General features: G+C 45.1%; 3 protein-coding genes across 3 annotated transcripts; 1 reads left to right on the forward strand and 2 right to left on the reverse strand.

Moving 5' to 3' along the window:
• Positions 1-236: 236 nt before the first annotated feature.
• On the reverse strand, positions 237-1,987 carry LOC119187349 (CWF19-like protein 1). Its single transcript, XM_037435513.2, has one exon. It carries the CDS (start codon positions 1,821-1,823, stop codon positions 282-284), a length of 1,542 nt encoding a protein of 513 aa, XP_037291410.2. The 5' UTR covers positions 1,824-1,987; the 3' UTR covers positions 237-281.
• Positions 1,988-2,212: 225 nt separating this feature from the next.
• Positions 2,213-11,120, forward strand: LOC119187352 (ADP-ribosylation factor-like protein 13B). Its single transcript, XM_037435516.2, has 7 exons — positions 2,213-2,310; positions 2,590-2,666; positions 4,195-4,447; positions 5,745-5,850; positions 7,299-7,507; positions 8,585-8,684; positions 9,952-11,120. Exons 1-7 carry the CDS (start codon positions 2,279-2,281, stop codon positions 10,210-10,212), a joined length of 1,038 nt encoding a protein of 345 aa, XP_037291413.2. The 5' UTR covers positions 2,213-2,278; the 3' UTR covers positions 10,213-11,120.
• A 137-nt stretch (positions 11,121-11,257) lies between these two features.
• On the reverse strand, positions 11,258-12,805 carry LOC119174405 (uncharacterized). Its single transcript, XM_037425291.2, has 3 exons — positions 12,554-12,805; positions 12,300-12,457; positions 11,258-11,965 (listed from the first exon to the last, which is right to left on the reverse strand). Exons 1-3 carry the CDS (start codon positions 12,700-12,702, stop codon positions 11,856-11,858), a joined length of 417 nt encoding a protein of 138 aa, XP_037281188.2. The 5' UTR covers positions 12,703-12,805; the 3' UTR covers positions 11,258-11,855.
• Between the last annotated feature and the right edge of the window lie 132 nt (positions 12,806-12,937).

Genomic DNA, 12,937 nt, shown 5'->3' on the forward strand with positions numbered 1-12,937 from the left:
ACTAGTAGTAGGGCTACAGACAAAGATAGTGACAATAATGATGTGTTGGAATTAGCACATCGCACAGCTGGTCAGGCTGTTTTTACCTCTTTCTTGTCATTTGCCACACAAATTTTCACCTGGAAATTCGTTTTCAGGTAACGTGTAACATTCATGTGTTCCTTTCTATGCTATGGGTATAATGACATGAGATTTACTACATCTCCAAAGCTAAATATAGAAATGAGCCCACATGATAAGCCACCAATGTTATCTTGTCTATTTACAACGCATACAATGCATCACAACGTAAAGTCAAAGGGCTCAAACTGTTTTCGAAATTCAGCCACCATCGCCACTTCCTCATCTCTAGACATTTTGCAGTCTTTCCAGTCTGCTTTGTCCGGCAGATTAAGAACTTCTTCACAAGCCAGCACTTCCCTGCCGAACTGGAGAGGAAAGTTCTTCTTAATCCTATGCAGCAACTTGGTGTTATCAAACTCCATGTAGAAGTAGGGCCGCCCGGGGTCCACAATCTGGCGAAGGCTCGAGTTTCGGGGTATTTCGTCTAAGTCTACACCGAGCGACATGCCGTAGTCCACTAGCACGGACTGGAGACCTAACATCAACGGCTCGGGCACAGGCACGACCTGGATCTGCAGGTGGGAGCTCTTATAGTTCCTTTCGAAAAAGACAGGTCGCTTATTCTTTGATTTGAAGTACTGCTTCAAGCTTTCCTTGAACTTCACGACATCTTCCAGTGTCTCCTCGTCCAATTCGACCGTACTCTGATGGTGACCGATGGGCAGTATGAGCACGTGATCCGGAGTGAGCGCTCCTTTGGCCAGCGCCAGGTAACAGCTTTCGCCGATGCTGATGACCAGGTGTTTCTCCACTTCGGGACTGGCCAGGCAAAACCAGCAGGGTCCCTTGGGGGCTGGAGGGGGTCGCTTCTTGCGCTCTTGCCTGTCTCCGGAATCGCGGTTTCGTTTCTTGCCCTTTTCCGCGGCCGGCGTGAGGTCGTAGAAGAACTGCTGCGACTTGGATGACGCGTCCTTGAGGTCCGACTCGCTGAACTCGTACGGACATTCGGTCACGTCGGTGGGCTGCTTCACGAGCTCCGCATTCGTAATGCTCGACATGGGATCCATCGAGAAGGCGTAAAGCCACTTGGCCTTGGTCGCGTTGCCGACGGAGGCCAGTGATATGAATCGCGTAACGTGGCGAGCTTGCTCCTGGAGTACCTTGTGGTTCCTGTACGGAGTCCTCTCGTAGTATGTGTCTCCGGATGACGTGAAGTGGCATCTAGGCCGGAGAAAGAAGGCGAGTAGAGATATGACGTCCGAACCGTTTTCTTCTTCAGCGGACGCGGTGTGAGCGTATTTGCTCACGTTCTTCGGCCACTGGGATGTGATGAACAGGTCTATGCCCTTGTGGCTTGTACTTTCGACGATCGGGGTCAAGAATTCGACCGCTTCCTTCTTGACAAACTCGCCCCTGGAAGGTTTGCCATCTTTACTCTCGTTTCCGCAAAAATAGACAATCTTTAGTCCCGAAGCACCGGTAAATATTCCACGGGAACCCAAGTGGACGACGTTGTCCGCGAGGTCCGAGTCTGAATACGTCTCGGGCGTGATGCCAACGGCGTATGTCTGCAGGGGGACCTTGCGGCCGCTGAGCTTGTATTGAAGCCATCGCGAAGTGTCGGGCCCGAAGAAGTCGCCGACGCAAAGCAGCATGTCAAAAGGCCCGTGCTTCGTATTGACCCTCGACACGCGGTCAAAAAGTTTGTCAAACTGACCGCCGACATCGCCGCACACCAGGAGTCTCATGGAGGAGGCCATCCCGGTTCTAGCGTCTACGATGGGGCAGATATAAGGACGGAGACAGGTACCGCTCTATTACGGCGTTTCTCAAACACGCACAGACCACGATCGCTGATTTTGCAGCGTTTTTGGACAGCCCAACCGCACAACTACTGAATTCGTACGGGCGACGTGCGATTTCACAAAAGAACAAACAAAACAATGAACAAGGTTGCCCGTTTGTGACGCGTTTTGTTCCGCATTGCGTGTCAGCACTACTATTTTCTCATTAATAATTTATTGCTTCATTTTTGCTTTCAATACACGTAAAGTTACGTTGTAATGGTGTAAATATTTATTTTCATTTATTATTATGTAATTTTGGTAAAGTGAAAGCAGTTTCGGTTTCGGAACATGTGTCTGTGTTTTTGAGTTTCCGTGGTAACGGGTGTTTCTCTTCAGTTGCTCCTTTTCAAAGAAAAGTCCGGAGTGACATGGGGGCATGTCCTTCTAGAAAGTCCAAAAGGTGATGTTTCGAAACACCCCATTTGCAAACTACCTCTGATTTGCTGAAATTTTGTCATTGTGTCACGCGCCTTGCAACAGTTTATTATGTGTAGCTAATTACGTGCAACGTTGGTAACATGTGCGCGCGCTTTACCTTAGCTGACGTGAATTGTGCTTAACATTTTTCTGGCACGGTGTTTGGAGTATCATACCGAACAAATACTGTATACACGACAGTTCTGGTCGGTTATTTATCAGTGCCCGAAAAGATAGGCGTCGTATCTTTTGTATTTTCCAGGCACATCACACTTCTCATGATTGGTCTTGACAACGCTGGAAAGACATCGACAACGAAGCACCTGTTGAGAGGCACGTGTCATGTGGTATATGATTTGCCTCTTCACTTAATTTCATACTTAGCGCAATAAAAACAATACTGTTTAGTTACTTTCTGAGTTACCTAGCTAGGCTTCTAAATATCTCGATCTAACCAGATACGCTTCTTCGTTGAAAATCATTTAGGCGCGAGAGTTCAGACTCTCGTCGCATAGCGTATATTATCTGCTCCTGCTCCAACGTTTTGGGCCTCTTCGGTCATGCGAACCAGCTAGAAAGAATTTTACAAACTCACCTATCTATCTCACCATCGTCATCTATTAGTCTTTCTTCTCCCCTTTCCCTTCCCCCAGTGTAGAGTAGCAGGCTAGAGCAAGCTATCGCTCAGGCTGACCTCTCTGTTTTTTTGTAAATAAACCTATATCTCTCCCTAACACGATAAACTTTATTTGGCGATTTCTCAACACATTTCCGATATTTTTGTTTTCTTTTGTGACTTTGTTCCCGACATATTTAGACAATACATGAATTCCCCCGATGATGGATTATTCGTAGTTGCGGTTAATTTGAACGGGTTAATTCGCAATACTCTGCCTGAAATGTACGTGCCGCTATTACGTGTAAGCGGTCGACAGAAGATACATATACAGCGCCATTAGTTCTAAATGAATATTTGCATCATACTGTTTTCAAACCAAAGCGTGTAATAATAATTGTAGGGGTTCAACGTCACTAATCCCACCATTTAACCATGAGAGACGCCGTAATGGAGGGCTCCGGAAATATATGCACGCGAGCCTAAATCATTTTCACCTCCATATAAAATGCGGCAGCCACGGTCGGGAGTCCCTTAGCCACTAGACCACCATGGCGGGTAACCATGCAAAGAGTGCAAACAGATTATCTTACCGCCAGCTGAGTTTCTTAGCCACTACACCACCGTGGTGGGTAACCATGCAAAGAGTGTAAACAGATTATCTTACCGCCAGCTGAGTCCCTTAGCCACTAGACCACCGTGGTGAGTAACCATGCAAAGAGTGCAAACAGATTATCTTACCGCCAGCTGAGTTTCTTAGCCACTACACCACCGTGGTGGGTAACCATGCAAAGAGTGTAAACAGATTATCTTACCGCCAGCTGAGTCCCTTAGCCACTAGACCACCGTGGTGAGTAACCATGCAAAGAGTGCAAACAGATTATCTTACCGCCAGCTGAGTTTCTTAGCCACTACACCACCGTGGTGGGTAACCATGCAAAGAGTGTAAACAGATTATCTTACCGCCAGCTGAGTCCCTTAGCCACTAGACCGCCGTGGCGGGTAACCATGCAAAAAGAGTGCAAACAGATTATCTTACCGCAGTGGTGTCTCAATGGCTGCGCTTGGTTTTCGCTGCTTGTCGGAAGTTCGCTTCCTGTAGGGTTCAGGCCCGAAAACAGATGATTAATACTTTTTTTTTTCACCTTTACTATCCCGATGTGGTTCGAATTATGATTCTCCAGATGTCATTCAGCACGTCAAACACCACCACTTGGTTCATATCAGTCGATTATATATGCCGTGGCGCAGATGCCAATCCCGAGGACGTGGTTCCTACGGTGGGCTTCTCGAGCGTCGAGACTGAGCGCTGCGGTTTCCACGTGACCATTTGCGACCTGGGAGGCGGTGCGAAGATCCGCGCCATCTGGGAGCGCTACTACGCGCTCGCCCACGGCTTGGTACTCGTGGTGGACGCGTCGGCGACACACAGGGCGCCGGAGTGCCGCAGCACCGTAGCACAGGTGCTGGCCGACCCTCGGATCGGCGGGAAACCTTTGCTAGTGTGAGTGTACAGTCGAACCTGGTTGTAAAGAACACTGATATAGCGAATTACCTCTTAAAGCGAACTAAATACCTCACAGGTCCCCGAGGAGCCATAGGGCGAGTGGGGGGGGGGGGGAGGGGGGGCATGAACTGCAACTCTACATTATACATTGTGTGCATGCGCGTATTCCGAAATTCTCACGCTCGTGAAAATTCCAAGTTACCAAACTATACAGATTCCATGAAAACAAGTGAAAAAGAAATTAACAGATAAATAAATAAATAATAGTAAAATGCTGCATAGCGTGACAGTAAGTATATACTAACTAATGTACAGGAAAACTTGTACCACAGTCAGGATATAATACAATCGCGTCGTTAAACATTATAGAAAAATATAGACACAAGCTCACGACATCGCAATGAATTAAAAAGCAAACGTTAGCTGATTGGAAAACACCCACACACTAGATTACACGTAAAAAACAAGAAAAAACAAAGAGCGCTGCATAAAAAAATGTTTGTAAAAACCACAGGGTTATAACTAGAGCGAGGTTGAGGGGGTTCTGACATCCCACAAAATTTTGTAATGCTCTGCCTTTTCAGGGGATACTAAATTATTTTGGCGCCTTCACATCGACCAGCAGTTGCCAAAGTTAGTTGTTCACACAGAAATACCCCCTGAAAAATCTTCCTGGGTAGGGCTTTGAAATAAAAAAACCGTCATGGTTTCTTAGTGAAGCAATGTTGTCAGGTAGGCTGTTCCAGAGACGGATATCATATATGCCTATTAAGTTAAATATAAGTAAATGAAATCTATTTACTTTGATTTCAGCTTCGGTCAGGGCCTTATAAAAACAGAAATGAACGCATGAATGTTTTCAAGGCCGCCGAATTCCTTAATCCGCATATGATGAATGGTCACCATTTATACTATACCATATCTCAGGTTATTCAATTACCGTCTGAACCTGTATACGTAGTTATTCAAGTCCATTATTGACGCCAAGGGCGCTCTGGTGAATGCAATTCTTCTCAAGATGGGAAATCTGCGGATACAATTAGGTCAACCAGATCACTTACGTAACCATTGCCGTATTCTGGAATTTTTGCTTGGGGGAGGTATGTGTACAGAACGGCTAACTTTGAACTTTAGCAACTGGTGGTCGATGCATGTGAGGGCGTACAAATACAGTTCAAGTATGAAAAAATGTCTATGGGCGGAAGAGGGGGAGGGGGGGTCAGACCTTCTCATTTCGACACCCTTTTGTTACGGCCCTGCGTGTAACCGTTTTTTTTTTTAAATGTACCTGCAGACTACTCAACAAGCAAGACCTCGAAACGGCTGTCGACGAAATGGAGATGTGTTCACTGCTAGACCTAGAGAACGTGGTCAACCAGCACAGATGCCCCACCAGAGTGGTATGTCTCCTTGAACTTCACGTCTAACGTTGATCTATTGTTCGTGTGGCATTCTCCACTAATTAAGGAACGCGAGCACAATTCCTCGCACGTCTTTTCTCTTGTGATGGATATCACACCTGCACCTAAAAAGAAAAAAAAAAGAGAAAAAAATCCCTCAGAAGTAATTTGATTCCGGCTTTCGTCAAAGGGAGCAGGACAGCAGAGAACGACCTTGTGCATAGAAGAGTGCCGACAAAAAGGCTGACGTGCGTGCTTTGAACGTTGCTTGTCGCGGTGTAGGTCACATCGAGATTGGCTTTTTTTTTTTTTTCATCAACGTATATGACTCGTGGATACTGCAGGCATCTGGCGCTCGGTGGTGTGGGCACTCACTTAGAGACGAAGGCCTCCGCTTTCCGCAATTTTTTTGGGGTGATCACAGGCACGGGAAATACAACTATATGGGACAGAAAGTATTTTTTTATTAACACTTTTGCCCATAGATGTGCGCATGGTTCTCCTTCAGGGTGGGGGGAGGGGCGAATGTTTTTTCGAAGCTCCTCCCAATACCCTTTCGCTGTTTACAAACACGGGCCCTTGATGTCATCCGGTTTTGAAGAGCTTTAGAAAACAGCCTGCTGATTTTCTACACTTTCCTTCCTTTATTTGACAAAATATATTGAAATGAATGTGTATTTGAGCTACATAAAAATGTAAGAGATTACCTTTAACTTTACGCACGTTTATTTCATCTGAAAAATTAAAGAGAGACTTTTCTTATGCTTGAAAGAATCTTGAAAACGTGCTTTTAGTTCGAAGTTAGGAGCTGGTAAATGAGGTGACCGGAAGTTTTTTGGGGTACAACGCTTGCAGTCTTAAAAACCATCTATTAAGTCAATGTATAGGGCAGATTTTGGCGCCCCTCTCAGTTGACTACGGGGGGGGGGGGGAGGAGTAGAGGCGCCTCCTTGTCTCCCACTCCCCCCTACACCCGTGCGCACGCGTATACTTTTGCCTACGCTGCTTATATATAGCTTAATTATTTGTTGTTTGTTGTCATTCCACTGTAGCCCCGCCGCCGTGGTCTAGTGGCTCAGGTACTCAGCTGATGACCCGCAGGTCACGGGATCGAATCCCGGCTGTGGCGGCTGCATTATCGATTGAGGCGAAAATGCTGTAGGCCCATGTGCTCATACTTGGGTGCGCGTTAAAGAACCCCAGGGAGTCGAAATTTACGGAGCCCTCCACCACGGCGTCTCTCATAATGGTGGTTTTGGGACGCTAAACCCTACATATAATCATATCATATCTTTCATTGTCAATACATATTCCGTGTTAAAAGACAACTATTGTTTCAGCAGTTCACTATAGTTCCGTCCTCGTTCAAGCAGCAGTCCCCTTAAACGTCGGACAACGCAAAACCGATGAGCCCGACTTTTGACGCTGCTCCTTCCTGGGCTGTGCAGGAGAACTGCTGCGCCATTAGATTCGGCGGCCGGAAGCGCAAGCGGGACCCGGGCATCGACAGGGGCTTCCAGTGGCTCCTGGGACACATCGGCCGCAACTGGGATGAGCTCAGCGACAGGGTGGAGCGGGACACGGCGCTACAGCGCGAACAAGAAGAGAGGGAGAAGGAGCAGCGCCTCGCCAGGGTACAGAAGGCCAGGGAGCTCAGGTGGGTACTGCCTTTTATACTTTCCGGTCGGTCGGGCTCTGCCGCACTTTTCAGAGATGCTGAAAAGTACGTCTCTCTCTGTTCTCGTCTATCCCGACGTGTGTATTGCGGCACCGTCGGTGCGAACGCGCCACGCGGAAATACGTTCCTTAAATCTGGCTTCTGCGCAGCAAAGGTCATTGTGAGGAGAAGCTAGCTTTACAGCTTTTTCGCGAGTCGCTTGTGCTAGTTACACTGCAATGTTTGTCGATGTATTTAAACTTGCGTTGTCACCTCTGGGCATTTATATGCGCGCTGCCTACCATATTTGCGCAGTTCTCATGTTCGTTCACTTCTCCGTCAGCCTCTTCCGATGTGTTTTATGAAAACCCTCTTCCCGGTCTTGAATAGGATTAAGAACTGGGACAGTTGTTATTGATTAATGGTGACTATAAGCGAACCGCGTGATTAGAACAGAGACAGATGAATAAATTGCGGATACAACGTGAGCGCTGACCGCAAATGAAGAGCTCATGATTGTCACTCATAATTAAATTAAGCCACACAAAGCAATTGCTTTTAATGCTGACATAACAATTTGTGTAGTCTCGATTTTTTTTTTGTTGCTATCCTGGTGGGCTGTTGAAGGCTGACTAACGCAGTACGTTATGACTTTCCTCCCGTACTTCTTCTTTGCCTGCTATTACAAACACAAATATTTGCCCTACTTACAAGAACAGTAAGCTGTGCTCAGTAAGTAACCTACACCTCAAGAACGTGCACCCAAGTTGAATGACACAGAAAATCTGTTTTGTTAAACTAAATTAACGACCACGATTGCAACCTGGCAATATGGACACAATATTTTTGTTTTGAATAATCATGACTTAATTGATCAGTTCATACAATACACCAACATGTCAGCAATGTGACTGACCGTTCCAGCAACGTCCTAATGTACTGATGATCGGTTGCAAAATCAACTTAGTCAGAGTATTAGTCCTTAACACCTCGCTCACTTGATCATTATCATTGCTCGAATGCAACTTACTTTAGCTAGGGTGATTAGGCAGTTAAGTAATTTTTTCTTTTGAACAGGGCCAAGGCACGCGCAAAAGAAGACACCATACCTGAAGATGAAGGCGACACGAACGGCAACAAAATAGCCAGTTTCGAGCACGAGCAGGAAGATGGAAAGGTGAAGAATAACTTTTTATTTCACACTGCAACTTGCAATGGTGTTAGCACAGCTTTCCAGAGAGGAAGAAAAAAAAAGTTCCATTCTTTTTCTATTTTGTACGGTACGTACTACAATGTCTCTGTATTAATGAAAATCGACAATGGAGCAAAAAAAAAAGCATCATTCTAACAAGTGTGGTGCCCCATATAAGCTCCCTTGGGCTTCATTTCATTATCAACTGGCTTTAATTAACATTGTGGCGAAGAATTATGAGCCCTCAAAAATTCTCTTCCTTAGTGTTTCTGCACAGATTTTCAGTACAAAAGAGACATTGTGTCATTCGAATCATGCAACAGCGTTATTTTGTATCACAGCTCACAGGATGACGAACGCGAAATTATCGTGAAATTGAAAAAAAAAGAATGCTTTCAATATTGGCGACATTACAATGAATTTGTGCAGAAACGTCAGGGCAGCATCGCCACGAGGCTTCTGGCACTCGTCTCAGAGGCACCGCGAAATGGAGTTTTTCACGTGCAACAGCAGCACCAGAACGCATAGTTTAGTGTGCAGAAGAATCAAGATGGGGCTGGGGCCAAACTAGAAGTGATACACCACCTGCGTCCCGTATTCCTCGTACCTGTAACGGCCAGTGTCGGTGACATTCACCACTTAAAATGCTATGCAACTCTCTCCGATCAATTTCTGATTCTCATCATCGTGTTGTTACAGACCGAAGCGTAATTTACCATTGAGTATATTTACAGTTTACAAGAACTAAAATTTGCGCAAGTTTGTAGGCATTAATACTTGATCAAGAAATGCAAGAAAATAACTCAAGAAAAGTAATTGGGCTTTCTTGCAAATACCGTAATACCTTTTATGTCTTCATGATAAATGCATGAATGTGAGAATGCGTCATATAATCTCAAGCTTTCGGAGTTTAGCTTATTTTAGCTGCATCACAGCCTTCTTGTCAAATTTTGGTTCTGAGGGCACAGTAAAGTGTGTTTGTGTGATCATGTATGCTTAGCATCTTTTTGGGGGTGAGACAAAGTGCTTTTGCATGATGGTGTATTTTAAGTGATCAATCTGAGTAGGTTGATAAATAGACATGGATTTGTGAGAATAAACTTTTCGTTGAAGTTGGTGCTAGTCTGTCCTTGTGTTTTGTCTTGTGCCATCGTCTTACGCTTTTTTCAGAAATATAATTACAACATTCCTACTTAGCAAACTCTTGTCAGAATACCCTGTTGCTACCTTGTGCTGTTCTCTTTGCATTCAGGTTGAATGCTCCAGAGAAGAGGATCCACAGGAGGACAGAAAAATGGAGACACCAGATGGCGCTCGTTTCATAGTTGTCAGTCCCGTTCAGCGCCATTGCTCACCAAGCGACGAAGCAGAGAAGCATAGCATGTCTGAAGGTCATTATGAGGGGCAGCTTTCAAACGACCGTCGTCCATCCACGCCCTCAAACAAGACATTGGGACTTTCGCTCTACATCCCGGATGCATCCTGTCAGCCAATGACACAGATAGAGATGTGATTGTGCGTGTTGAACTTTTTCTCCTTTCCTGCTGTGCAATGTTACGTGCCTGTACATTTTGTGTTGCATTGAACTTTTTGTGTGTAACTTCTGGCATTGATTGTGCAACTTAATCATTAATTCTCCCAATCTTCTCTGCTCAGCCATACTGCCTGCGACCACAGCAATCTATCCTATGAATAACCAGACTTGAAAAAAATACCATCCTCCCCCCCTCCGAGGTCTGCAAAAACCGGACAGTGTTGTGCCATAGTACACTCCTATGAGAAACATGGGTGAAAGAACTTTCAGACTAAATAACAACGTTTTGCCTTTTCCCGTTGCTCATACATTTGGCAGCTCTAAGGGTATCAGATTATGTGCATATTATGAATGTCAGTTGTCTCCCACATTTACACACACATCCTGATAAATACTACCCTCAATATAGAGAGGCTCTACATCTGATTGAAGAAACAAGCAGAGACAGTAGAGTGGAAGGCACCGGAAATCATGTTACATGGTCAGACAAAGCGGTAAAATAGGCAAGTGCCCAAGAATGCTCATCGGTGCTGTGAGCATATGCAGACCACAGTATGCAATTAACATGAGTGGTGGGTACCAAGGTGCAGATTTGGTTAGAAGCTGTCCAATCATTGTTGCCATTACCTTTCCTCTTTATGCACTGCCACGTGTAACATATTCATGACAGAAAGCAAAAACTAAAGCATCACAAATACAGTCATACTTAGTGGTTTATATATGAAGTGGTGCATGTGGTGGCGTTTGACATGTCTGTCATGATTACCAGTCTGTCACACTTACATTTCCATAACATGTTTTTGGAAAGACGTGCAACACTGACCTGCCGCCATACCATACCTAGAACATGGTTAAATATGAGTGCATGCCTCTATATGAGAATGGAAATGGGTCGGTCCCATGCTTTTTGCATGAGTTGGCCTTCCTCATATAGTCTGCAAATTGCCATGCACACAACACAGGCAGGAATCAAACAACTATATCATACAATTTGCTAATGTTTTGATGAAAACGGCTGGCCACATTCAATTTATGTAACATAGTTTATTTTCGTTCAATAGTTCGTAGGTTACAGTAAAACATTGGATAGTGCAGCTGTAAGCCTGCAGAAGACCTCTTTTATTTTGGCTGTAAAAACTTGAGATTCTGCAGCTCACTCAATTGACACTGTCACCATCACTGAAACTACTATTGTTCTGCTAACAGACTTTGCAGACTGTCATCACACAATTAGAGCTCCTTTACTTTGTTGTTGATGCGAGGTATGTAAAGAAACTGTACGAGATATACAAGCAATTGTACCACAAGGCCAAACTGCACATATCTACAATGTATCGTACAAGCTCCTTATAGGTAATGCACTTTTCAGATTACGCCAAGAGTGTTAAGTGGTCAAGTAAGATATTTAGTATTGTATCTTCACCACACAGTTGGCAGATCACGTGGTGAGAAAACAGGCACAATATTTATACATCATGAATGTTACCACTTAGAAAGATAACTCTCAGGTCCGACTATTGTCGCGTTGGTCCCTTCGACTGTGCTGTTCGAACATGGTAGTGATGACTAGTACTCAACTGTCACTGAGCATGTGGGAGGGTTTTTGTGGTCTTTGCTACAGTTTAGCTTTGAAGCTGTGCTTTGGTTTCTTTTAGACCCAGTTGGAATTCCTTGTTGGTCGGATCAAGCGAAACAGCCTTCTCCATGTCGCCCAAAGCAACGTCGAAATAACCTGTGAATAAAGCACATGAAGTAAAGAAAACTTGTTGAATGTGGACTAGTTATCTTTACAATCAGCACACACACACACACACACACACACACACACACACACACACACACACACACACACACACACACACACACACACACACAAACGCGCGCGCGCGCGCACACACACACACATATATATCCGCAGACGATTATACACATATATCTGCAGACGATTATATATATCCGCAGACGATTGCGTTATGTTTTGATATGATATCAAGCAGCGTACATGGCGTCACATCGGTGTATGTGCAAGTTATCTGAATCAAACTAGGCAGAACTTTTGGTATTACCCATCCTGTACTTGACGGTTCCACGATTGAAGTAGGCGGCCGCCAGGGAATCGCAGTAACGTATGGCTTCCGTGTAATCCTCCACGGCCTCGTCGAATTCTATCATCCTGTAGTTCACCTGACCACGCTCGTTGTATGCAAGCGCGAGCTCGTACTTTCTGAAAGTGGCAGCGAATGAATGGAGTGAACTGTAGTGGAATCTCACGCACCCGCATGACAATTCCATTACAACGAAGCCGCTAGGAGCCGGTCACCTGTGGTTTAGGTCCTCGGCGCTTTTTGGATCGTGTTCTTGGCTTTCTTGGAGGAGGCGCATATACTCGCTCTTCTTCTTTACGATCAGGTCGTCGAGCTGCGCTTTCTTCTCGTGTTTACTGGGAATATCGCCTGTCGCCGAATCCATCAAGCTTCGCGTGATTACGTGTAAAAAATAACTGCGATTGCCAGAGAGGATACACAATCGCAATCGGAAGAGACGCGCCGACTGCTGCTAGGATCGGCTTCGATTTGAGTTGGATCTAATGTGGATTTTCTACACTATTAGGGTGGCCATAACGTCTCGCATAAAAGAAGCAAAAATGAATAATCTCTGAATTTTGTGAAATATTTTTTGTAACATACTTTATGGCTCTGTGTGA

This window comes from Rhipicephalus microplus, chromosome 5 (assembly GCF_043290135.1).
Source record: "Rhipicephalus microplus isolate Deutch F79 chromosome 5, USDA_Rmic, whole genome shotgun sequence".
NCBI lineage: Eukaryota > Metazoa > Arthropoda > Arachnida > Ixodida > Ixodidae > Rhipicephalus > Rhipicephalus microplus.

Coding starts and splice junctions, on each gene's coding strand:
- LOC119187349 (XM_037435513.2), bottom strand. CDS start 1,823: ATGGCCTCCTCCATGAGACTCCTGGTGTGCGGCGATGTCGGCGGTCAG.
- LOC119187352 (XM_037435516.2), top strand. CDS start 2,279: ATGGGGGCATGTCCTTCTAGAAAGTCCAAAAG. Junction 5,851..7,298: donor ACAGATGCCCCACCAGAGTG/GTATGTCTCCTT, acceptor TGGGCTGTGCAG/GAGAACTGCTGCGCCATTAG. Junction 8,685..9,951: donor ACGAGCAGGAAGATGGAAAG/GTGAAGAATAAC, acceptor CTTTGCATTCAG/GTTGAATGCTCCAGAGAAGA.
- LOC119174405 (XM_037425291.2), bottom strand. CDS start 12,702: ATGGATTCGGCGACAGGCGATATTCCCAGTAAACACGAGAAGAAAGCG. Junction 12,458..12,553: donor GCCGAGGACCTAAACCACAG/GTGACCGGCTCC, acceptor TGCCACTTTCAG/AAAGTACGAGCTCGCGCTTG. Junction 11,966..12,299: donor AACCGTCAAGTACAGGATGG/GTAATACCAAAA, acceptor CTTTATTCACAG/GTTATTTCGACGTTGCTTTG.